Source organism: Daucus carota, chromosome 2 (assembly GCF_001625215.2).
Source record: "Daucus carota subsp. sativus chromosome 2, DH1 v3.0, whole genome shotgun sequence".
In the NCBI taxonomy this organism is placed as follows: Eukaryota; Viridiplantae; Streptophyta; class Magnoliopsida; order Apiales; family Apiaceae; genus Daucus; species Daucus carota.
The window spans coordinates 46,998,433-47,024,216 of record NC_030382.2 but is presented as its reverse complement, the minus strand read 5'-3'; the positions used below and the strand labels follow the sequence as shown (position 1 = coordinate 47,024,216).

At 32.0% G+C, this 25,784-nt stretch overlaps 2 protein-coding genes across 3 annotated transcripts; one reads left to right on the top strand and one right to left on the bottom strand.

Moving 5' to 3' along the window:
• Window positions 1–8,077: 8,077 nt before the first annotated feature.
• Window positions 8,078–11,744, bottom strand: LOC108209353 (nucleolar GTP-binding protein 1). Its single transcript, XM_017380206.2, has 3 exons — window positions 11,612–11,744; window positions 8,911–10,952; window positions 8,078–8,399 (listed from the first exon to the last, which is right to left on the bottom strand). The coding sequence occupies exon 2, from the start codon at window positions 10,928–10,930 to the stop codon at window positions 8,921–8,923; it is 2,010 nt and encodes a 669-aa protein (XP_017235695.1). The 5' UTR covers window positions 10,931–10,952; window positions 11,612–11,744; the 3' UTR covers window positions 8,078–8,399; window positions 8,911–8,920.
• Window positions 11,745–19,030: 7,286 nt separating this feature from the next.
• LOC108209880 (cyclin-D1-1) lies at window positions 19,031–22,946 on the top strand. Of its 2 annotated transcripts, XM_017381071.2 has the most exons (7): window positions 19,031–19,416; window positions 19,909–19,998; window positions 20,852–20,947; window positions 21,073–21,274; window positions 21,417–21,547; window positions 21,627–21,732; window positions 22,117–22,946. In XM_017381071.2, the coding sequence occupies exons 1-7, from the start codon at window positions 19,180–19,182 to the stop codon at window positions 22,176–22,178; spliced, it is 924 nt and encodes a 307-aa protein (XP_017236560.1). In that variant the 5' UTR covers window positions 19,031–19,179; the 3' UTR covers window positions 22,179–22,946. The 2 variants fall into 2 exon arrangements, with proteins under 2 accessions (XP_017236560.1, XP_017236559.1); XM_017381070.2 differs by having other exon boundaries at window positions 19,032–19,416; window positions 21,627–22,946.
• The last annotated feature ends 2,838 nt before the right edge of the window (window positions 22,947–25,784 follow it).

Here is a 25,784-nt window from a genome sequence, read left to right as displayed (position 1 = left end):
GCATTACTGTTAAAAATGAAAATTCCTGCTAAATTTATATATGTATCAACTAAACAAAAGCAGCTGATTCGTAATTTATTGTTTAAATTTTAACATCATTTTATAAATATTTTAGTATTAATTAGTTGAATTTTAATTAAATTGTATTAACCAACTGATTATACGGAAAATTTAGCTTTTACAATTTATTATCTGTTTATAAATATTTTTATGTTATTAATATGTGATAATTTATTAGTCAATTAATTTTGAATCATATTTTTCATATTTCGTATATCTTCTTATATATAAAAAAAGATATTTATCGTGTAAAATTGGATATTTATAATTTTGTCTTTAACATCATTGTAATTTTTTATAAAATATTATATGATAAAATATCGTAATGAGTGTTTTTGGTATTTAAAACTATTTAACAATGTAGGATATTAGACGTCTACATGTTGTAGAATTGTAGTTTGAGAGAGAGTACCAAATCAAAATATATACTCCTTCTGTTTTGAAATATAAGTCGTTTGATTTTTTTGCACGCGTTTTTAAGTCGTTTGACCACATGCTAAAATTCATTATTTTTGAAATTTTTCTTTTTTGAATAAAGATATTATTATTCAGAAAAAGAAAATTTCAAAAACAATGATTTTAAATATGCGGTCAAAAGACTTTAAAATACGTGCAAAAAGTCAAACGACCTGTATTTCAAAATTAAGGAAGTAACTACAAATTTGGACTACAAAATTATACTCATTTTGGCTACATATTATAGATAGTTGATGTTAGGAGGATAGAATAACAGAGAAATAAAGCATGTATTCTCTTTTTAAACAATTTGGTCCTACCAACTTCAAAACAACAATAAACATATGGTTACAATAAACATATGGTTTAAAAGCCGTTTGGTTAACAGTCATCTATAAGCGATGAATTTCGTTCATTCCAAACTCATACTTGGTGTTTGATTGTAAAAAATAAAATTTTGGAAATCGATTTTATTTTTTAGTTTTTGTCTCTGTTTAAGTAATTAAATATTTTATTTTATTTTAAAACGATCAGATTTTTTCCTTTTTCTCAAAATATCACCATATCTCCTCTAAGAACTCTCAATTAGAATCGGCACTAAAACTAATAAATAAATCATGTACATCTTAATTAGAATATTCAATACCAAAATAATAACACATAAAAATATAAATGTTCAAACTATGTAATTTTTTACCGTTATACATCAATTTTTACCGTTTCACAATAATTCAAACTGTGGTATTGCAAGCATCATGGTTTTGCAAATGCCGCTATTGAAGAAGAACTACCTATGATGAGTTGGGTGGTATCGGCCGGTAACTTCATGATTATACCTGAGGAAAGCGACCTCGTGGATTGGCTTTTTCTTGCACTTTCTCAAACTCCTAAGGATCTTACAATCAAGCACAGCACCTACAGAACTTGATCATACACCATAAAATTCATGACTCAGTTGAAAAAAAACTTGTATAAACTTGTTTCGACGGTGGATGAAATTCTTTACGCACAACTTGGTTACGTATGGCCCAAGTAAGAGAACTAGGACTAAAATTAATGTTATTCGGTCTTTGTATTCTTATTGTTCCTCAGTGAAGTTAGTTTATTCATCTTAATTCCATGCAAATTAATGAATTGTTGGGTGTTTTTATATATAACTACAAACCCAATTCTCAAAAAAGAAAAAAAATAGGGCCACGTTTGTTAATATTATTTTATTATTAGTTTTTTCTGAATAATATTCTAGTATATATTTGCAATTGATTGCGATTGGATTAAGACACTAAATGTTATTAGTTTTACCTAAAAAACAAATATCTAAAAAATCAACAATTATTAATCATATTACAAAACATATATACGATGAAACATGATCTTTAAGATTATCAAAAACTTAAATGCGTACATACATTTGTAGGACATATCAGGTTTATAATTACCTCTCAAACAGGTTTTAAGACTTTTAAAAAATTCACTTAAAAGTTTGAGCAAGTATTGTCAAGATTAGAAGATTTAAAAGTGTGTGTGTATATATATATATATATATATATATATATATATATATATATATATATATATATATATATATATATATATAGGGGGCTTCTCCTTGAGTAACCAATATAGATGGGTAACTAGGAACTAATATCTTAACCGTATATTACTTAACCAAATTCAAAATATTCAAAATATTGTTCTGTATTTTGTAAATCTATTCTATTAAATATTTTCTTTTAAATATATTTTGTATTACAATTTTAATTCAGTTTCGTAAATTTTAAACATAATTATTTTGTAAATCTCATATATACATTTAAATTTTTATGAAAAATATAGAACGTAGCTTAATAGAAAATACAATAAAATATGGAATATAAGAAGAATTATTTTCTTATGAATTTTTTTATATATATAAAAAAACTTATATTTTCATATAATTTTTATTTAATGAAAAATAACATGTAATATTTTTTATTTTAAAATTTTAGGGACGTATATGCACTTTTGTATATATTTTCTTTCTTTAAATTTTGTATTTAATAATTTTTTTTCTTTATTTAATAATATGTAACTTATCTTGTTCTGCAATTTTTTAAGTATCTTGTAAATTTTCAATTTGGCAAAATTTATTATAAATATTTATGTTCTGTAAGAATTTCGTAATTTATAATTCTATCGTAGATTTTAAATGATGTTATGTTATGATTTTTTATTATTTAAATACTGAACATAATTTGTTTAAATATGGAAAGTTTTTAAATTTTTTATCGACTTTTGTTTGTGTTCTTTTGTTTTTTATAAAGAGCTCATATAGCATTCTGTGTTCTGTAATTTTTTAATGATTTTTTATGTGGGATAACAAGTCAATATAAATACGTTTGAGAGACATTAAACTAACTAGACATATAAACTGGAGTTTAAGTAAAAACACCTATATATCCTAAACCTACTATGTTCTGTAGTCCTGTATAATATCCTAAAACCTATTATGTTCTGTAGTCATGTATAATATCCTAACCTATTATGTTCTGTAGTCCTCTATAATAAATTTATGTTCTGTAGTCCTGTATAATAAAGAAGTTTGAATAAAAACACTTATATATTCTAAAACTTACTCTGTTATGTAGTAATGTATAATAAATATAAAATATTTATAAATATTTATTAAAAATAAAAATTAGTGTACTATAAAAATTTAAAATTAGGTATTGTTAATATTCATAACACGTTCATATTCTATAAATAAATATAAAATTACTACATGACACATTTATATTTGGTAAATGGTTTTAAAATTAGGTATTGCTAAAATACATAACACATTCAATTTCTTTTATTCTTTGCATTTATTATGTTTTGTAATTTATATTGTCAAATATTTAATTTTATTGTGTGTTTCTTTAAATTCTAACATGTTTCGTATTTTTTCTTATTTGGTAATATTTTCTAATTTTTTAATCTTTCTTGCTTGTAATATTTTAAATATAATATATACTTTTCATATTTCTTTCTTAGAAAAATTATTTTTTATACTAGTTTTGTAATATAATCATTTAATTATTTGATGTGTTATATAGTCGGAAATTTCATTTATGTTATGTAATACTAATATTTTTTATCATTGTTCTGTGTTCTATTTTTTATGTTCTATAATATTAATGTTCTGTAATTTTTTAAAGGAAAATAAATAAGCACACTAAACAACATCTGATAATGCGGCAGTTAACATTAGATAACAGCAGCTCGTCAAAGTTGACCATCCTGTGTCTATACTACACCCTATCTATGCTATACCCTATCATTCAACCGTTAATTTTTTTTTAATTCAACCATCATGATTTAGTTACCAAGTTACTAGGGTAATTTAGTTCCTCGTTGAACCATCCTCTCTCTCTCTATATATATATATATATAACAGCGCAACAGGTTCAATTGAGTATGTTAACGCAGAAGGGTACGTACACCTATAACATGTCATGTGACATGAAAATATCAATCTAATTAAAAACAAAATTATCAGAGAGATTACAAACACCAAAACTATTTTTTTTTTTTGCTAAATAAAAATATTATAGAAAAACAAAGATTACAGAGATAGGAGGCATACCCCGCCGAAGGAGACTTAGATACAAGCATCATAGTCTCAGGACAATCTTACAGGAAAGCAATACTAAACCCAGGCTAGACCTAAAACAGCAGGAACTAAATAACTAGACAAAGTTAATAAAGCAGACAGATAAGGGTGGGATCGTCCCGCACCCATTTTCTAAAAGTCCTACAGGTGAATAATTTTTCACGAGCAATAGTCTTCAGGTTGACAATAATAGAATGAGTAGCATGTGTGGAACCAGGGTGGTGTGCTCTAAAATTGCGCTCTTTCCAAGTGAGATAAACAGCCACTGTTAGGTATAAACTTGTAATGAGATGAAGTTTACGATTAATACTTGCAGCAAATATCTGACCATCTTGGCACGTAGCCCAGTCAGAACAAAATTTAATAGGGCAAGACCTCCGAATTAAATCAAAGAAGGGACAATCCGAGAAGAGATGATGAGTACTCTCCAAGTTGGAGCAAAATAGACAATGTGGATCAGTGTGCATCTGCCAAAGGATCATTTTATCTCTAGTAATTAAGAAGGCAATCTTTCAATGCCAGCCAAGAGATGAATGAACATTTAGGGATGGTAAACATGTTCCAAGTACAGTCAAACCATGGAATAGCAGGCTTCCTACATCGAATAGTATTGTATAGAGCAGAGTAAGATACAAAATTGCTCTGTATACCATCCCATGTCACATGATCGCAGCTATGAATCTGAGTACTACGAGCAAGGCCCTGAATTTCCCTTACCTCCAACAAATTAGATGAAGGGAGGACCCAGGTACGATCATGAAGAAACACATTAATAGGGGCCATTGCGTCAGATTTCATACTGCCGATAACATGAGCATTGTAATCCCAGATTAGAGGTCTATTCCTTACCCACGGATCAAGCCAAAATTTAAAATCAGAACTGGGGCCAATATTATACTTTATATACTGAAGCGCAGTATGGCGATAGTTCATAATTTGCCGAGTATCCAAGAGAGTTTGTAAGGAAGTTTAGCCGTCCAGAACCCCTTGTTTTTAAGCAACACAGACTTGAACCACTGAACCCACGAAGAAGTAGAATTAGGTTGCACAATACGCTATAATTGATAAAGAATAGCCGAATTATTCCATTCGAAAATGTTCCGGATGCCTAGACCCCCTTCAATTTTGGGCAAGCAACAATCATGCCACGCAACTTTGTAGTGACACTTACCATTAGCTTTGTAGAACCCTCCCCAAAGAAATTTGAACATGAGGGAATTTAGCTTTTTGAGAACACTTTTCGGCAAAAAAAGGTGCATGCTCCAGTAACCAAAGATTCCACTGAGAATGGCTTTAATAAGTGTCAATCTGCCACTAAAGTTCAAAAATTTGGCCGTCCAAATGACAATACGAGCACAGAATCTGTCAATAAAGGCTGGCAATCAACAGCACGCAATCTAGAGGAAACTAGCGGCAAGCGCAAGCCCAAGTATTTAATGGGGAAAGATCCCAACTGAAAATCAGTACGGGAGAGAATCTGCGATTACACATCAGCATGAACATTGGCAAAGAAACAACAACTCTTACTAGGGTTAGGCTGTAATCCAGAAATAGAAGAAAATAAATTGAGTCCACTAGTCAATAAATCAACAGAATCAAGATCTCCTTTGCAGAATAAAAATATATCATCCGCAAACACAATGTGATTGAGACTGATATCTTTAGTTCGCCAATGATATTTAAACTTTTCATTTGCAGTGTACTTCTTCAAACAAGAATTTAAAACCTTCATTGCAATGATGAATAAGTAAGGAGAGATGGGGTCTCCCTGGCGCAAACCAGTGAGACCTTGAAAATACCCCTCCAAACTTCCGTTAACTTTGATGGAAAACATGGCAGAGGAAAGATATACCCTGATCCAGCTAATGAATTTGAGGGGAAAATTCATAGAAATAAGCGCAGCAAAAATGAAATCCCAGCTTAGAGTGTCGAAAGCCTTTTGAAGATCAACTATTATAGTTATTATGTATAATATTTTACATTGATATGTTTCAATACAAATCAAAACTATATAAAAATAAATTGATATTAATTGAGTTGAGTCTGTCTAAGATCATTCCCATATTTGATTATCCTATCTAAATGAGCATTAAAAGAATTTGAGTTCTGTAAACATGAAACTTGATCATCCTGTCTAAAGGAAGACTCGAATTTTATGGACATTGAACTGGAATATGATATATCAGTTTATGAAAAATGTTGCACATCTCAAATTGGTTCTTTGTAAATTGTTTCTAATCAATGAACTCATAAAGCTTATGATGAACGTCACCAATAGGATCTTATACAAGAGGAATGTCCCACTACTAAGAATCTACCATCAATGTTCCAGCAATGAACCAATGATGCCCAGAAAGGTTATGTAAACTAAGCGCTCAAATATTCAGGTATTACTGCATACAATGATGCGATGACATGGAACATATTTGACAACATGTAATTCATCGACTCACATTAGAATCGGGAATGTCGGCTGTCAACCACATGATTACTTCTCTGAGAACAAATCCCAATGCTTTCAGCACAAATACAATAATGTAAAAATATATTTAATAATGATAATAATTTTATTTAAATTTTTGATGAATATAAATTATTAACTTAATTTATTTAGAAAAATTTAAATATATTGATTCCAGCACTCAACCAAATATAGGATGATACCCTACACCCATACCACCTTACCCCAATTCCACGTTCCAACCCCGTTCCACTTCGAGAACCAAAATGACCCTTAAGTGGTTAAATCATCCCCTTCTTCCATGCCATTCTCATACCCATACCCTCCATTCCGATTCTCATTGCCGATCTTAATCCAAACACGCCCATAGTGTCTAATTATTCTTTCTATTTCTTTTACTCGCTGAATGTATATAGGGATGGCAGAAAAGACCGATCCGAATGGATACCCGACCGTTTCGACCCGAATGGATTTTACCGAACCCGATATTTTGGATTTGGATTTGGATTTGATTTTTAGACCCGAACGAGTTTGGATTTGGATTTGGATATTAGGTATTCCGTATCGAAACCCGACCCGAAATCCAAAACCGATCTGAACCCGATCCAAATCCGAAACCCGAAATAAAATCCGAATAATATATATAATTATATATATATATATATATATATATATATATATATATATATATATATATATATTACATACTATATATATTATTTATAATTTTTTGGGCCATGATATATATATATATATATATATATTCAATTTTCAAAATAAATCAATTTCTAATTATTATTTAATATATTATATATTATAGTAATTATAGTAATATAGTAATATACTATTGTAAGTTTTTTTTTTTTTTTTTTGCTAAGTATATACTATTGTAAGTTACTAAGCACTAAGCAGTAGATAGTAGTCAATTAAGTATTCATTTGAATCATCTCAAAGGGTCAGTACAAGTCTCAGTACAAGTCTCAGAACCCTAATATCCTCATTTCTCAAGGCGCCTTCAAATCGCCGCCTGCAACCCCGCTCCCGCTGTCCGCCTCCGCTATCACTTGTCCGCCACTGTCTCGAGCTTTCCTTTTAATCAAACTTTAGGTGCAATCTCATTTCCTTACCAAATCCACTTCCACGGATGTAAAATTGGGTGCAATAGGTGTTCATACTCGATCCCTTTCTGTTAAATATTTTTGTTTTTATGAAATGTATGGGGAAGAAGTACTGCTGGATGTGAGCTGTGAAGTGTGTTTCTTTTATATGCTTGATAATTCGGGTTTGGATAAAACCCGATCCGATCCGAAATCCGTTGGATCGGGTTCAATTTTAGTTTTTCAAATCCGTTCGGGTTTGGATCGGGTTCGGATTTGGTGAATATTTTCGGGTTCGGGTTCGGATATCACAGATATCCGAACCGATCCGACCCGTTGCCATCCCTAAATGTATATAGAAACAAAAGATAACTTTCGTAACCACTTCATAATGTCTTGACAAATATAAAACTATCATAGCATTCAGAAAAAACTCATAAAGTAGATAACCATGTTTTGCAGCTTAAAAATATAACAAGCATCTAAATCTCAAAACTTTAAGCATAAAAACATAAAAAAAGTCTCATTGTCTCATTGTATCTTTCTCTTGCTTCTTTAGATGCTCAGCGAGCACCAAGTTCTGTAACAGAAACACCAAGCTGGATATTGTGAAGATGACAGCACTTCAGCTAGCGGAAAGAGATACTCTCACCATCAACATCCAGAACCTGGTCTTAGTGAAACCCTTTCCCTACAAGATATATCAATGAACTACAATATTATATACAGCAAACTGTTTGTCCATATTCAATATTGGAATATCCATACCTACAGCATAGCAATAGTACTCTCGGATTATATATATATATTAGAGCAAGATAAAGGATAAATGACATATTTGGAAAATTCTAATAAGACTAAAACATGTAAACAGTGGGGGATTTTGATAACAAAATACAATTGCCACTTTGCAAGGTTATCTTGAAATCAGAAGATCAGATAAAAGTTGAAAACTTCAAAAATGAAAGGGCATTGCTTGACAAGTGTGTTGGTTTCAGCCCCCGGGGTATCTAAAAAACAAGGATTATTTCAAATTCAATATTTCATAACAGAAAAGATTCTCGTTTCATTGTCAGAATGAATATATTATGTATCAAAATTCAAAACTAAAGAAAACATACTCCAAAGCAAGATAGGGCAAGTAGAAATTAAACTGAAGAATAGAAAATAATGAAGTAATTGCTGTATAAGTTGTGTTTTACCTCGACTCCATTAGCGTCTGTCAGTTTTACCGATCCCGCGTTTGCCAGAAAACAAGTGTTTTGGTTTGAGATTGGGAATGACCCTGTCTCCTTCTCCCTTCCGAGCACTTTTGTTCCTCTTATTAGAAGAATTTCTAGCTAATTTTATAGCCTTCATCTTCTGAACAGAATCCTTATATCCTTCACCTGGGACAACCTCATGCGGAGGACGCGACATAGATCTTGACCTAGAAGTAGATCTCAAACGCAGCTTTTTATTAGAATGCTCACCATCCACATCCATTGCACCATCATCTCCATCACGCGACCTCTCGCGCTTACGTCCCCTAGACTTGCTTCGAGCACGATTTATTGCTAAAGTTGGATCGAGTCCTATAGATGACAACTGCCTTCCCATTCTGTCGGAGGTAAAATTCCTGTCTTTGTTAAATTTCCTGGGCACGATAGGTCGACTCTCTGCAGTGCTCTTCTTAATACGATGTTCTTTGATAAGCAAGCTTTTCTTCTTCCTAATAGCAGCCAGGGCTTCTTTTTGTTCCGGTGTCAATTCTTCATCCATCTCGAGATCCTCATCTTCACCCTGCTCCTGTCTAAGACCTTCTTCCCGCTCCAACTCTTCAAGTCTCTGTAAGATATCAGGGTCAACAAAATCATATACGTTGTGTCCATCAAGAATTTCTGCCATTATATCTTCTTTCCATTCATCATCTGCTAGGATATAATGTTTCTTCAAGCTTGCAGAATATACACCTGCACCTCCATTCTCATTCTCATTATCCCTCTCAAGCTTCCTCTTCTCCTTCTCCGCAGCCTCCTTGGCTTTAGCTTCCAAGACAGCTTGTGGTATGCATGGTGGCCTTTCCTTCTGATCACGTGGCTTTGGTGTAGCAACATGAAAACGGTTCAGGCAGTCATTTATCTTTTTGGACTTCATTTTCTGTTCAACCCTCTGGTCCAATAACCTTTCGCATGCTGCATTCTTTACAGCAATTACACCGTCCTCATTCAAAGTGCTCATAGCCAAGAGTACCTCCTCATCATTTGTAGACTCACCACCTTCGCCAATCACAGTCTTTGTAGCTTCTGCTTTCATTTCCATGACCAGCTTCATGTCTTCCTCGGAAACTTTATCCAATGGCAAGAGATCAGTTTTGTTGCACACTACAATCAGAGGCTTGTTCATAAAAAGTGACTTAATGCTGTGAAAAAGCGCTGCCTGCTGGGCAATGCTGTATCCACAAGACCCAGAAATGTCCAAAAAGAACAAAATGGCAGCCCTCAAATGAGCCAGAGCAGTGATGCTGCACATCTCTATGATATTACGATCTTCAAACGGTCTATCAAGAATTCCAGGAGTATCAATTACCTGATATCTTAAGTATTTGTAATCTGTATGGCCAACAAACAAAGACTTGGTGGTAAAGGCATAAGGCTGCACATCCACATCAGCCCTCGTGATTTTGTTAATAAATGAGCTCTTGCCGACATTTGGATACCCACAAATCAAGATTGTACGGGTGTTAGGATCAATTGATGGTAGCCTTGCCATGTGTTGTCTGATCTGTTCAAGATAAGCCAAACTTGGGCCTATTCTCTTCGTCACAGTGCACATGCGACCAAGAGCAGCAACTTTCAAAGTCTTGCATCGATAAAGTGAGTCGGCATACTTTAACAATTTGACATAATCCTTAGCAATCTTACCAATAAGATTCCTAGCAGTATTGATTTGACCAAGGGCAAGCTTGTAATGATCTTTATTATATAAAACATGGAGAAGATCACCATAGAAAGGATGTATATCATCAAGACGAGGAAACTCATCGATGATGGTGGAAAGCTTCTCATGAAAGTTTGTCTGCGTATATTTGACTTTACGCATGTAAAACTGACGTATACGCGATATAGCATAACCCTTGTGCACTACTGTAGGTGTCTGACGCTGGGTGCGGGAAAGGATGATATCAACAAAATCCTTCCCATTTGGCACCACAGTAATCTTCTTGAAGTTATACTGAACCATAGCTTAAGATTCGTGCTAAAATCTGCAAAAACAAGTACTAAACAACATCAATACATAAAAAACCAAAAACAAAATGCAGAGAAACATAAATACCATATTCCAATTTTTCCCATTCAACTAGTAAAATATTTGCTAGGAAGCTAAACCAAACTCCACAAATTAGTTCACTTTTCCCAAACAAAAAATAACGCATAATGCTGTCAACAATCGAGAGTGTGTTTATTCTAATTGCTAATGAGAATCGGATTCATAGAACATACAGTCATATCTCTAAAAGTATAGTGTAAAATACTAAAATGTTCATCTACCACTATAATTAAGAAACAGACATACAGTGATACACCAAACCCGTATCTATATATGTATGTAAACAAATCTCGAACCCGTAAAGCTTGGTCTATAAACTATAGTGCCAAATGTTCATCTACCAATATAATTAAGATACAGTGATACACCAAACATATATCGACATGTATGCGAAATAATCTAGGGTTGTATAAGCAGTTAATTCAACAAGTTGAATAATGAATCAATAACAAGAGCTTATAACAAGGAGCTACAGAAGCACAAATCCAAAAGGGGTTCAAATCTAACCAGTTTTTTGTTTGCATAATCGATTGCTTAGGCGCATATACATATAACAATTGTATATGATAAACATATATACATACATACACATACCTCAAGTTAGGTGAAAGAGAGAGCGAGAAGCGTTGAGAGAGGTTGAGAGAGGCGGAGCAAAAGAGCTGCTGGGGGATATAAAACCCCTAAACCCTTTCTAACCCTAATAGCAATCCCCCTCCTCTGTTTTTATATTCCCCTTTTTTCTTTTATTTTAATATCAGGTTTATTATTATTTTTCGAATTTTTACGAGTGTTCTAAAAATGGGTCTAGACGGTGCCAAGGCTCTAGGCGGTCCCGAAACACCCCGATTCGGTCTTAGGCGGTGAAGTAAGCGTTTTTTACAAAAATCGATCATAGGCGGTCAACATCCCGCCTAGGCGGTCCAGGCCGTCAATAACAAAAAAAATAATATTTTTAATAAATAAAATCTGAAATTATGATTATATTATAAGAAATTAAGTATTCACTTGTACTTAACTTAATATCTTATAAAAAAAAAGTAAATTGGCTAATATTTTTATTTAATATTTCTTACATTATTTATAAGAGACTGATTGGTAAATATTTATTTAATCAACGATTTTGTATTACATGTATCAGGTATTTATTTTATATATGATATTATATTGTTTACCAGTTTTACTCTACTAGTAGTGGAAAGTAGATAAAATTATTAAATTACATTTAATTATAATAATTTAAAAATAATATATGTCCGATTAATGTTCCGATTAATCCCTAATTTACCGATTAATCGTTAGAAGGTACCCGACCACCCTGGGACGCCTAGCAATTTTTGGAACACTGATTTTTACGTATATTATTCCTGCGACTATTGTGAAATGTGAATGAGCTTCTGATATTTATGATTATATATATTTATTGCATGTTTATATATTTTTTAAATAAATTTATTCACTAATAGTTTTATTAAATTATTATTCATATATTATAATAAAATATTGTTTTATAAAATTAAAATAATTAATCTTAACTAAATTTTGGGTTGGGTAGTTTCGGGTATCAAGTCGAGTTCGGATTAATATTTTCAATTCTAAGTTCTAACGCGTTTTATTTTGGACAGATTTGGATGTCGTTTTTATTGATCTTATTTTTTCAAAAACAAATATTTCTCATAAATAAGGGGACACAAAATTCTATTTTTTTCTGAGATAAATTCTTATTTTTCTCGAATAATGAATATAAAATAATTATATATTTTTCAAAAACTAAATCTTATTTTAATTTTGACTTTGTTTAAGACACCACCTTGATTTATCTTTAAAACAAATGATTGGTTAAAACAACCCGATTCGAGCATACTCCTTACCCTACTTTAGGTATTGCCCAACACTGAGACAGAGGACTTTTCGGGTTGAGTTTAAAATGAATGCTTCTCGTTTAAAAAGGAAAAATTAGGAGTTAGAAACGAGTTAAGACTTAGAGTATTTGAAAGAGAAGTAAAAGTTGCAAAGAAATGGATAGTGGTGGTGTTTGGGAATCGGTAAGAAGCACTTTTTTTCTATTTTACTTAACCTGTTTGTGTAAAAAACCATAAGTGCATTTTTGTTTCACGACTTTTATTTTTTTGCTAAACATTTAAGGGGTCATTTGGTTCGCCGAGTAAAATGGGATTGGAACGTGGAATCGGGTTGTGGTATGGGTTTAAGGTATGATATCTGATATTAGTTGTTTTATTGGATCCTGGAATCAATATATTTCAAAATTTTAAAAAAAATTATATTATTATTATATATTTTTGCATCATTGATTATTGTTGTATTAAAAATTAATATCCAATTACTGAAATAGCGACAAAAAATGAAAAATGAAATTGATTCATATGCTCTCCATCTCATACCCACCTCCTCTCTTGGGTACCAAAAACCCATACCTTGGGGGTTTGAGGTATGGGTTTGAAGTTTTAATTTGTACAGCCAAACAGCAGGTATGGATTTAGAATGAACAAAACTCATACCTGATTCCATATATCCTTCAACCAAACTATCCCTAACAACTTATAAATCTTAACTTAACTCCCCACTTCTAATCCTCTTTTTTTACTTTAAACAATAAACATTTTTTTTAAAATAACTCAAATGGTCTTAATATTTTCAACTTCTTAGGAGTAAATTTTAATTTTTTACAAGAATAGTACAAATAAGTCCTAGAGACCGGGCACTCCGTGTTCCGCTAATGAAAAAAAACGTCCGCTCAGGCGATCACCGCCGCACTGTATGTCACAGTTTTATAGAGAGTCACTTCCACGTGTGAAGCCCAGCCCAATCACTATTTTATTTCTCACCTCTTAGTTTTTACTTTCAAGTACATGTTTACATTTCTATCACAGTATGTTTTTAAAAAGAAAAAAAAAAAAACTCTAATATATATACACATGCAACAGTCAGGTTAAAATTTATCGATTAAATTTTTCTGCCCCTGGTTGTATATAAACCTGGTCGCTATTATTTATCATAGTAAATCACTTTGAAAATATTAATCATGAACTAAAATATAATACTCTGCCGATTTAAAAAAGTTTTATATTGCACCCTGTTAGTAAGGTGGTTTGGACTTATTTATTAAATTTTATTCACATATCTCAAAATTTATTGACAAGATAATTCTATAAATTTTTTATTTACTTCAACTAAAATATAAAATATTAGATTAATATTTTAAATTGTTCGATCAATTATATCTCAAAAGATATGATGGACTACTGTTTTTAGGTGAAGAGAGTATAATATATTATCATATGCCAGTAAATGCATAAACAAATGACCCAAAATCGAAATTAAAAAAAGTAAAAAATACTCCATAGATTGAGGTACATGTTTCCGTAAACTATTCCACAATAATACAAGAGAGTGATACAACAAGAGTACTCCCATTGGTTTTTTAATATATGACGTTTGATTTTTTGGCACACACTTTTAAGTGCTTTGACCGACTAGTTAAAAGTATTATTTTTGAAAATTTCTTTTTCTGAATAAAAATATATAATCAAAATTTTAATTCACAAAAAAACCAATTAAAAATAATAATTTTTACTATCCGGTCAATCCACCTAAAAATACGTACTCAAGTCAAAAGTATCATATAAAAAAACAAAAAGAGTACCACTTTACTAACTTATTTCAAAATAAGGTCCAAGTAGAAGTTGCATGCCATGGCAATTGGCAGGGACCAACTATTGTTCATAAAATACAAGCAACATTTATCAAATGAAAAAGATGTTAAAGATTGATGAATCATGTTCATACACGCACTCATGATATAATTGTCCAACCTTTTGGGTCACTTGCCTCCTCCTGTGCCATTTCACCTAATAATATGTGTAAGTTGTTCTGTTGCGAGAAAGGACACTTAAGCGCATCTCCAACCGTGATCCAAAAATTCAAATTTGGGACAGTTTTGTCGTAAATCACTCCAACTGTGGACTAAAAAGTGATCCAAATTTGAATCAGTGAATAGTACTGGTCCAAATTTGGATCACTACTATTCACACTGATCCAAATCTTTTAACATTAAAATATTATTACTTTTATTATTTAATGTTTTTGTTAATATTATTAAAGATAGATTAATTAAAATTAGAATATAATTAAAATGACGATTATTTATAAATTAAAATTTCAAAGTACATAAAATTCCAAAATATGTTTTTTAATACTTTTAATTATTTTTATGTACCGTTTTATCTTTTTCGGATTATTTTGTAATATTTTATTTTTGTCTAGTAGTTGATTGTATTATTATAAATAATAGTGAAATTAGATAATCATTTTTTAAAATATTTAAAATTAAATTATATATATATATATTATAAAGATGAATGAATTTGGATTTATATTTGGATCACATAGTTGGAATAGAATTTGGATCCCGTCCTAAATTTGGATCATTTGGTGATCCAAAGTTTGGATATATGGTTGGAGTTGCCCTAAGAACCTCAATTTCTCATTAATGGAACGGATATGAATCAGCTGTATGCAGAAAGAATTCAACTCAAATCTATGCTCACTCCGTCCTTACAATTTGTCCTATGGAGGAACGAGTGTTCACCACGAATTTTAAGATTTATAATTATATAATTTTATAAATTATTTTAAAAAATTTATCCAAAAAAGTATAATATATAATTTTAAAAAAAATTATTATAATTTATTAAGTTATATTTTATTTACATCTTATCTTAAAATACATGTTAAATAATATATAGAACAAAAAATATGAAAATAACCGTAAAGATACTAGAGGTAAAAGAATTAGAATAGTATCTAACGCCATCTCTTAACCACATAATTTGTCTGCTGTACAGTCCGGTGCTTATTGTCTAATCAGGGTAGTTCGATTTATTTTTTCCCAAAAACTTATAATTTAAACCCGTTCATATAATATGAGACACGAACCATTATCTGCAAAATTAATCTAAAATCCATGCTTGAACCCACGTCCATACTCCACGAGGATGAATTGGACGTTTGAACTTTGGTTTTCAAAAAGTTTGAAATAGGCCTAATACACACAAACCATGCAAGGTGGACCGAAATGATCTTGCTAATATATACCACTTCCTCGTGGAGTTGTCACCTATGAAGTGGATATTGCCGAAAAATCGTAAGTGTTTTTTGACTTTCAAATAGTGCTTATGATGTGGAGGTCCATGTTTTTGAACGCACAACTGCAACTTTTCGATTATTGAGTTATGGTGTTATTGCAGTCTTTGCAGAATTCATGCAGTAATCAGTAGATAAATTGAAAACATTAGTGTGTATATACGACAGAGTGTGACGCCATTAAAAAAATTGGAGATAAATTTATCTACTGCTTTTTTTACAAGTTACTTGCATTGCATTTATGATTAAAATATTAACTGATATTAATGATATAGTTATTTTATCGATTTTTAAAATTTCATAAATATTCATTTTTATATTAAAAACTTACTCAACTATCCGTAGCCAAGTAGCCAGCATAAACCCCAAACCCATTTATGTGTAACAGAATTATACAACTACTCCTATTAAGGATTAACTGCTCTATAAACCGAGCATTAGCAATCTGAAATGTAAATGATTATGCATGGACTTCACTTCCGCGAAGCTGTACCGACAATTTGGGCTTCAAATCAGAAAGTGTTGATTTATGCTATTGTCGGCCCAGAAACTTAAGTCGGCTACTTTGGAAAAGGGATAAATATCAAGTTGGTGACTCGTTTCGTCTAAATGTATCAATTGAGTGACTGATTTCTAAATTGACTCAAATTAGACACTCATTAGAAAAATTTGTATCAAAAATATTACTCTATCGTTAGTAGAAATTTTGAAAATATTATATATTGAGTTTCACACATTTTTTATGAATGGTATAACATCCAAATGAAAGATTCCGAGTCCTACTATTTTTGCTAATATTTTTAGATTTTTAAAATTTTATCAACTATTTATTTTTAATTTTTTGATTGTTTTATTTGATTTAAATAAAAATAAATAGGAGATAAATTTTTAAAAATCTAAAAATATTATCTAAAATACTAGAACTCGGAATCTTTCATTTAGATGTAATACCATTCATAAAAAATGTGCGAAACTCAATATATAGTACTTTCAAAATTTCGATTAATGATAGAGTGATATTTTTGATACAAATTTTTCTAATGAGTTGCTCATTTGAGTCAATTTAGGAATCAGTCACTCAATTGATACATTTGGACGAAACGAGTCACCAACTTGATATTTATCCCCTTTGGAAATACAGTTATTATACCGGGTACTGGTTATGTTAGAATTTGTTATTATACACTCTCTCGGTCGTCGTTTTAAGTTTTTTCACATAATTTGAGGTGCTAGGAGCATCTAATTTGAGGTGTTGAGAGCATATCCAGCAGATTAGTTATACCATGTCCTAAGCTAAAATTTTGTGGAATATATACAAAAATTCACTCTAGCAGAGCCCCTACTCATTCCTCAAACTTTAGGATCCGGTTTTCATTCTTCAAGGTAATCCCTAACTCATGCATCATTTGTTTTTTAATCATTAAATATTCAACTCTCACTTTTTGGACGCTCTTTCTCATGTTTTTTTATTATCTTTTTATTGAAAAATTTTGAATTTAATACTATGATAATAACAGGGAACGCAAATAGGGGTTATTGTTGGAGAGTCAATCATAGAGGATCCCTATTTTTTGGAATTTGAATTGTTTATTATATATTTAGGGAACTTAGTTGGGATTATGCTGGAGATGCTCTGACATATATGATTTTAGTTGGAAAAACAAAATTTGAAAATTAATGTGTGGAAATATGTTCTTTTTACATCTTAAATTATGTGTGAAAAGTCAACACGACACTTATTTTGAGACGGAGGGAGTATCATATTTCTTTAGGTTGTGTTCACTTCATGGAATGGAACGAGGGAAGAATGAAATGAAATTTGTATTATGAATTGGGAGTGATTAGTGAAATTGTTTATAATTTTCATTTCTTCAATCATTCCATTCTAACTATTTTAATTAAAAATTTATCTCCTATGTTTTGAAAAGAATGTTGATTCCATTTGTTCATCATCTTTTCCTATCATCTTATTCATGAAAAATTTTAACTCACTCATATTTAATCATTATTACCTCATGCTTTATCCAATCTCCATAAAACTTGTTCATATAGTTTTACTCCATTCTCCACTCATTTCATTCCGTGAAGTGTTGTGTTATATTACCGGTATATACGTGGGTATTTTGATTGGGTTTTAGATATAATATCTATCTATAATATAACAGTTGACAAGTAAATAATTATCCAAATTTTAATAATGTTGTTATATATATTCTTTATTTTATATTTTGTTTATAACCAGTGGATTGTATGAGTGATTCATGATAATTTATTACTATTGTATATAGTTTCTAATATTTTATTTATTTTAAAAATATATTTATATTAGAATAATACATATTTTGTTAAACTAAAATGGGGTTTTTTAGATAATTATTAAAAACTTGCAAGTAAGTTCTTAATTTTCCCATCAATAGATGTGTAAATATATACATCCGACAAATATGTTTTATTTTATAAAATTAAATTATGAAAAATGTCATATTTTTTTTATTTGAGACCTCCATATAAAAAATGGAGGTCTCCAGTTCGACTCATGTCACTTATTATTCTTACATTTTAATATGAACATGAAAATATCGATTTTTCAGAAATGGAATGGACGCCAGTATCCCCTCTTCAACAAGAAAAATTGGACTTCGAGTGAAGAGAGTGTTGAAATATAATATAATACTTATTCATTTTGAAGTCGAACAGATTATCTTAAAATTTGATACCAAAAGAGCCAAAACATATTGAGCGAAAGAAGTGATAATAAAACTTAAATATGAAAAAAATAATATTTACTTAGAATAAAAACACTGTAGAGAAAAACATATATTATAATAATATTTACATATATTTATATCCGCGTAGAAGAGAGACACCAAGGCAGAAACCATCCAACTATCCAGAAGTCCCTTCACATTCCCATCCCACTACGTCACATCCCGGCGACTTCTCCGACTATTTCCCGGCAAATCACAGCAAATATGATAAATGAATGAAAATAATCAGCGATCATGTCAGCTTTATCATGCACCGACGACTTTTTCCCCGATTTACTTTGTTGCGAGGACTCGGAAATATTGTCAGAAGACTTGCCGGAATGTTCATCGGACTTAGAATCTCCGGCGGATATAGAGGAATCTATTGCAGTGTTCATTGAAGATGAGAGAAAGTATATTCCTGGAAAGAGGACTCATTCGCAGTTTGTTGATTCATCTGCTCGAAAAGCATATGTTGCATGGATTCTCAAGGTATAGATTATATTTCATTATCTACACACACGTATTTTTATTTTTTGAACAGCTGAGCTTAAATTGAACGAACCTAGTCGAGTCGAGTTTATCGTTAAAAAACTCTATACATCTGGCGATAAATAGAATGATTATTTTTATATCCGTTTGATAGTGCATATTAGCATCTAATTGGGGCTATTTATATTGAACCGAGTCAAAATCGAGTTTATGAGTAAGAAGCTCTATGACATCTGTTGATAAATGGAGTAATTATTTTTATATCCATTTGATAGTGCATATTAGCATCTAATTGGCGCCATTTTTCACGTGGAGATGGAGTTCATAATGATGTTAAATGTCAGATTCATCGGGATCATTTTAGTTATTTAATTAATAATTGTAGTCTCCATGTTCTTCTTATGAAGTGCATATAGCCTTTTTAATTGTACTGAATAAAGACTAGTAAAGTGTTGTATAATCACATTTATATGTACGTATTTAAATTTGCAGGTGCAACGTTACTATGGTTTTCAGCCATTAACGGCATATCTCTCTGTCAATTACCTGGATCGTTTCCTCTATTGTCATCGCTTACCTGAGGTAAAAAAGAATATACAGTAGAAAAAAATTACTATCCGAAATTAAATAGTATATATCTAGTAACAGTGTGTTTATCTTTGATTTTAATATTAAATGTACTTGCTTTACAGATTGCCTAAGTATTGAGATTGAGAATTTGAGATTTAAGATTATATTTTTTTTGACTTTAATTAAGAAGAATGAAAGGGACTTCAGCAATAGTCTTGCCTAATTATACAAAGTTAACAGTGAAAATTGTAATGCCGTGTCGTTTTTTGCGCGGAAGTATGTTCTTTTAGAACTTACTTTAATCTAAGTAATTGGTGCATGTACTTTTATTGAACTGAGATCTATCTGTTTGTTTACGAGAAGTACATGCTTTATTCTCAAGCTTTTGCAAATGGAAAAGTTATCTGATTTTATTCTCTCAATATTGTCATTGCCTCGTTGTACTGTTAGTGGTTAATTATATTTGTAAGCATCTTCATTGTTTCCTTAAAAATAGTTTATTTTGGATTAACATTTTGCAATGATGGTGTGCTAAATGATCAGTCATTATCATTCCCCCATATAAACCAAATTGAACATCTCACGTTGTCCCATGTAAACAGAACTTACCCTTCTAACTAAATTAAGATGATGTTTAAGTATATTACCATGTATATATCTGTTCTGCAATTAATATGTATTTGAGGTATATAATTCTTGAATAGTGATGTTGTGTTGCACAACTAATTAATGACAAAACGAGCCAAGTGTTAGTAGGGAAGAAATGTCGTATATTCGTGGAATGACCTGAACATCATATTCGGCTATTTTGGAGCTAACTTATTACTTGGATTTACTCTTAACCTGTATATTATAACTTTTGCAGAGTAACGGGTGGCCGTTGCAACTCTTATCCGTGGCTTGCTTGTCATTAGCTGCTAAGATGGAAGAACCTCTGGTTCCTTCACTATTGGATCTTCAGGTAGTTTTTTTTTTTGCTAAAAATCTTCAGGTAGTTCACTCGCAGTAAATTTAATTTTTAATGCTCGCAAAGTCGCAATTCTAGAAGATTAACCTAATTACTGACAATTTTGTTTGAATGTAAAGATCGAAGGTGCAAAATTTGTATTTGAGCCAAGAACAATTACAAGGATGGAGTTTCTTGTACTCAGTGTTCTTGATTGGAAGCTAAGATCCATTACTCCATTCACCTTTCTCAGCTTCTTTGCTCACAAGCTTGATTCTCATGGAACTTTTACTGGCTTCCTTACCGATAGGGCTACTGATATAATTCTATCTAAGATACAAGGTATTAGCATCGATTGTTGTTGTCAAACAAACACGCACATATCTGTGTCTCTACTACAATCAATTATTCTATTTCCACAACTCAGGAGTCAGTAATCATGATGACACACATTCAACTGCTTAATGATCAATGAAATGTGCAGAGTCTAGTTTTTTGGAGTATTGGCCATCATGCATAGCTGCTGCCACTATTCTATGTGCAGCCAATGATATTCCAAACTTCTCTTGTATCACTGCTGGCCATGCTGAATCATGGTGTGAAGGGCTTCAAAAAGTAAGAAATTCTTTTCATAATTTAAATATAATTTTTGTAACGTGTGTGTGTGTGTGTTCTTTAATTTCTCAATTTGCAGGACAATATTGTAAGTTGTTACCGACTGGTGCAAGAATGCTGGGTTAATACTAGGGTAAGGAAGCGATCAAAAGCGTTGCCACAGATCCGAGTCATGACACGGGCAGGTAAAGTGTCATTTGGTGACTCAGAATCCTCATCTTCATCAACATCATCTATCAAAAGGAGGAGATTGAATAACAGTTTGTGGGTAGATGATGACAAGGAAACATCTAATTAAGGTGCATGATAGGAAAAAAACAGAAGGCGGAATAATATCAATAGACAATAAGAAATGAAGAAGGTGACAAATATAATGGTGGTCCAAGAGGTCTACCATTAGTCCTCGATATTTAATTGAGGTTTTTTGAGTTTTGAAAAGTAGACATGGAGTGATGTAGATTATTACTTTAATATAGGCATGAATGGTGAGAGGGCTCTAGATTCATTAATTTTTTTTGGTTATTGTTGGGCAGTGCCAGTCATTCATTAACATGACTTTGGCTTTGCAGATTCCCAAGGGACTGGGGATCATTTTGTCAATTTGGTACATAGTGTTTTGGTGAGAAAGTGAAGAAAGAGTGAGATTTCATTTATTTGTACCAGTGAGTGGGAGTCACTTATGGACTCTGAAGTGGGGAGGTGTAGAAATCAAGGGAGACACTGTCCTGTCTTTGAATGGAACGGAAAACTGGTTGCGGGACCAATGACAAGGTTTTTATTTGAAAAGAAGGCAGATGAAATTAATGGCAAGAAATGATATGATAGGGAGTTTCATTTTCATATATCTTATGGATGACGTGCTTGAAGCAATGGCCAATTGCTTTAATTGCTAATCCGTATTTGTTAGATCTCAGGCATAAGTTTTTTGTTGCAAGGCTCTAGCGGAAAATCAAAGTCCACCTCTATTGTATATGAATTATTGGGTGCTCGAAAGTCAAGCAGTTCCTAATCTTGACAATCGGTATTGCAACTTGATCAAAAAGCCTTTCTTTTGATTGAAAATGTGGAAGACTATAGTGAAAATGAAGGAGAACAAGATGGCTCCGGCTCCATGGTTTCTTGTGAGTGCTATCTATGCCTTGTGCATGCTACGGTGTGCTTGTTTCACACTTATGTGCGTGTGTGTGTGTTTTTTTTGGCGGGAAGGCCTCCCGCTCTAGCAGTCCCGTCTGGAAGCTGGACCTGTTTGAGTTTGGAGCGGGTGCATTGATGGTTACATGCGTATATTGTCATTGTTCTGTTTCTCCACTATTTTGTTTTAGTTTTTTGGGAGAAAAGTCTCCCTTTGATGGCTTAATTTTGGCCTAATAATACAAAAGGTCTTTGGGGCCTTTTTCAATTTTCATGTGTGTTTGTTTTCGCCTTCCAAATTCCAGTATCTCTCTGTACTATACACATTTGTGGACCAGTGAGGCATGCATGTGACGAAAAATGAAAGACTTTGTAGCTTTCTGATTTGTTTTATTTAATCGACTTTAGAAAACAAGGTGGGAATTGTGATATTATTAGTGAAAGAAGGTCCCTCGGAGCATTAAAAGAAAGGCTATATGTATATCAGTGCATGTAGCTCTATGATTTGAAAACGACTCCTTCATCAGTAGTGCCTTCTCGTGATTTCTGACCATCTTTGTTTTTTACCCTTTCATTTTAGACAGCCCTTGCTATCCATGTCCATTTTCATCGCAGTTAATCTGTAAGACATTTCACATGTTAACGGATCTCTGCGATTTGTGCGACCCGTCTCGGTTCGTTATGGATTAGACCTGTTTCTTAACGATTCGGCCGTATCGAACCGTCTATGTGGCTGGCTCTACTTGTGGCCGGACACCTAGTTCCATAATAGGACGGCCATGCAACTAGCAAAAATGGGCCTTGCCGGATGATAATACAAATAGAAAATCAAAGACAAATGCAGATTTTTTCAGCTTTTAACAGGTTGCCATCATACTTCACCTCCCACTATGATGGCTACAGAACCAATTTACATACATACTCCGTCTCAAAATGTATGACGCTTTGACTTTTTGCACGTAGTTTAAAATCCTTTGATCATGTTCTTATATTTATTATTTTTAAAATTTTGATTTTTTAAATAAAAGTATATACTCAAAATTTTAAAATATAGTTTTTTTATTAAAAAATGATAACTTTGGATGCTTGACACTTTGAAATGTGTGTAAAAAATGAAAGCGACGCATAAAAAGAAACGGAGGGAGGACTTAGATACTCCTGTATCCCTGGCAGATAACTGTATAAACAGCTATACAAGTTAAAAACAGCTCCAGCAATTTCCGCAATTATTTGAACATATCAAATTTATAATTGTTTATAAAATAGACAAGACTTGCTGTATGTATATGAACAAGTTCCGATGTTCTTGCTATTATTATATTACATACTACTATTGATTATTAATGAAGATGGACGTACCCATCCAGAGTAAAGTATTTATAATGCAAATGAAATTGAGGTCCCAAAAGCAACTTTTTAAGAACTCCGTTGTGTCATGATATATGATAGGAAGGGCCAATAGATCATTTTCGCCTTCTCCTTTTCTTTTTCTTTGATTCGGATATCTATTTTTTTATGAAAGTAGGGAATCCTAAGTGCGTATAGTAAAGCCCAAGAATATAAACTACTTTAATTGTGCCAATGAAAGGTTGCGTTTTGGAATTGTAGGGACTTTTCCTTGACCACATTTTAGTAGTTTTTGTTTTTAATCACCCATGAGGATTAATACAAATTACAATGATAATAGGCCTATGTTGACGATTCACTCAATTTCTTGCAAGAGAGCACGCACGAATACGGGGTCACGGATGATTATGTACAAATTTTTGGAAGAATCTGTTTATATCAACAGTCATTTTATTACCGAGGAGGGAAATCAAACTCTTACATGTTACGACAGATAGATTATAAAGACGAAGAGATCATCACGATTACATTTACGTGTTACGACAAAAAATAGGAAATAAACAGGGTTATATTTTATTAGTAGTAGCTGTCAGAATGGCCGGAGATGCCTTGTTTTCTTTTAACGGCGCAATTAAAATAAATAAATATTTTTAATTAAAACAATGGAGAAGTTCTGTCAAAAAAAAAACAATGGAGAAGTTGAGAAACAGATAGTGACACTTTAAATTGGGTAGTGCAGAATGTAAGACATTACCACACTCCAGTAGTCTGGCACTTGAATTGTCCCCATCCCATGTTAGATATTGAGGAAGAAAAGCAAAAATTAATAAAAAGAGAAAAAGCTGGAAACGATCAAAAAGAAACTCTTATATGTTCCATATATGATCACAGGTCTATAAATCAATCAGTTGATGATGAATACTCCTCCTATGCTGTAGCATGATGAATTGACAAACACACAGAGTGGCATTCAGAGCAACATAAAAGGAAGGCTAAAAAGAGAAAAGATTTGTTTGTGGAGAGGGGGGAGCCCATTTACATGGCTTTACAACTAACCGATAATCTCTACCAGCCCTGTGCACACAGACTCAGAGACTGATGATGGCTGGTTAGAAAGCGAGAAATGAAAGAGGGAGCGTGTGTTGATCATTTATTCATCACCTTTCTCATAGTGCCTGCCATGGACCGGCTCTTTCATAGAGTGGACTTTAAGGGGTCGTCTCTGTAATCGATTGTGCATCAACAACATCCATCTATAAATCATTAGTATTTTTATAGTACTAATATAAAAATATGTTTATGTGTCTGTATTTTCTATATGTTTTCACTCTGCATGTCTAGTTTCCATGAAATCATGCAATAAAGTAGAAAGCCTTTTCACCGTGTGATCATAATAAGTTATCTAAATGAGAAACAAACATGAGTTTTGCTTGCTGTTTAGTTATGATTAGGAAAAGACATTGTGGATTGTGATCCCCAGGTGCGTATGTGTAAGATGAGATTTGCGTGCATTCTCGGATATTAGCTGAAAATTTTTATGGCACACCGACTGGAAGGTTTTGCTTTTTTCTGAAATTAATCTGACAAAGGATTTGGCCATATTTAGGAGATTATATTCGCTTATCGCTACGCAAATGCTAATATAAAATCAATTCTTCTTATCTTGAATATTACATAATATTTTGTATTATTCGTACAGATATTAAGTTTAAATTATAAAAATTTTGGTTAAATAACTTTCACAAATATTTGATTTGAA

What these genes read in the sequence shown, in the direction of transcription:
- LOC108209353 (XM_017380206.2), bottom strand. Translation starts at nt 10,930, where the DNA reads ATGGTTCAGTATAACTTCAAGAAGATTACTGTGGTGCCAAATGGGAAG.
- LOC108209880 (XM_017381070.2), top strand. Translation starts at nt 19,180, where the DNA reads ATGTCAGCTTTATCATGCACCGACGACTTTTTCCCCGATTTACTTTGT. An exon ending in ATTGTCATCGCTTACCTGAG is followed by an intron (nt 19,999 to 20,851) that starts GTAAAAAAGAAT and finishes TAACTTTTGCAG; the next exon opens with AGTAACGGGTGGCCGTTGCA. An exon ending in AATTCTATCTAAGATACAAG is followed by an intron (nt 21,275 to 21,416) that starts GTATTAGCATCG and finishes TGAAATGTGCAG; the next exon opens with AGTCTAGTTTTTTGGAGTAT.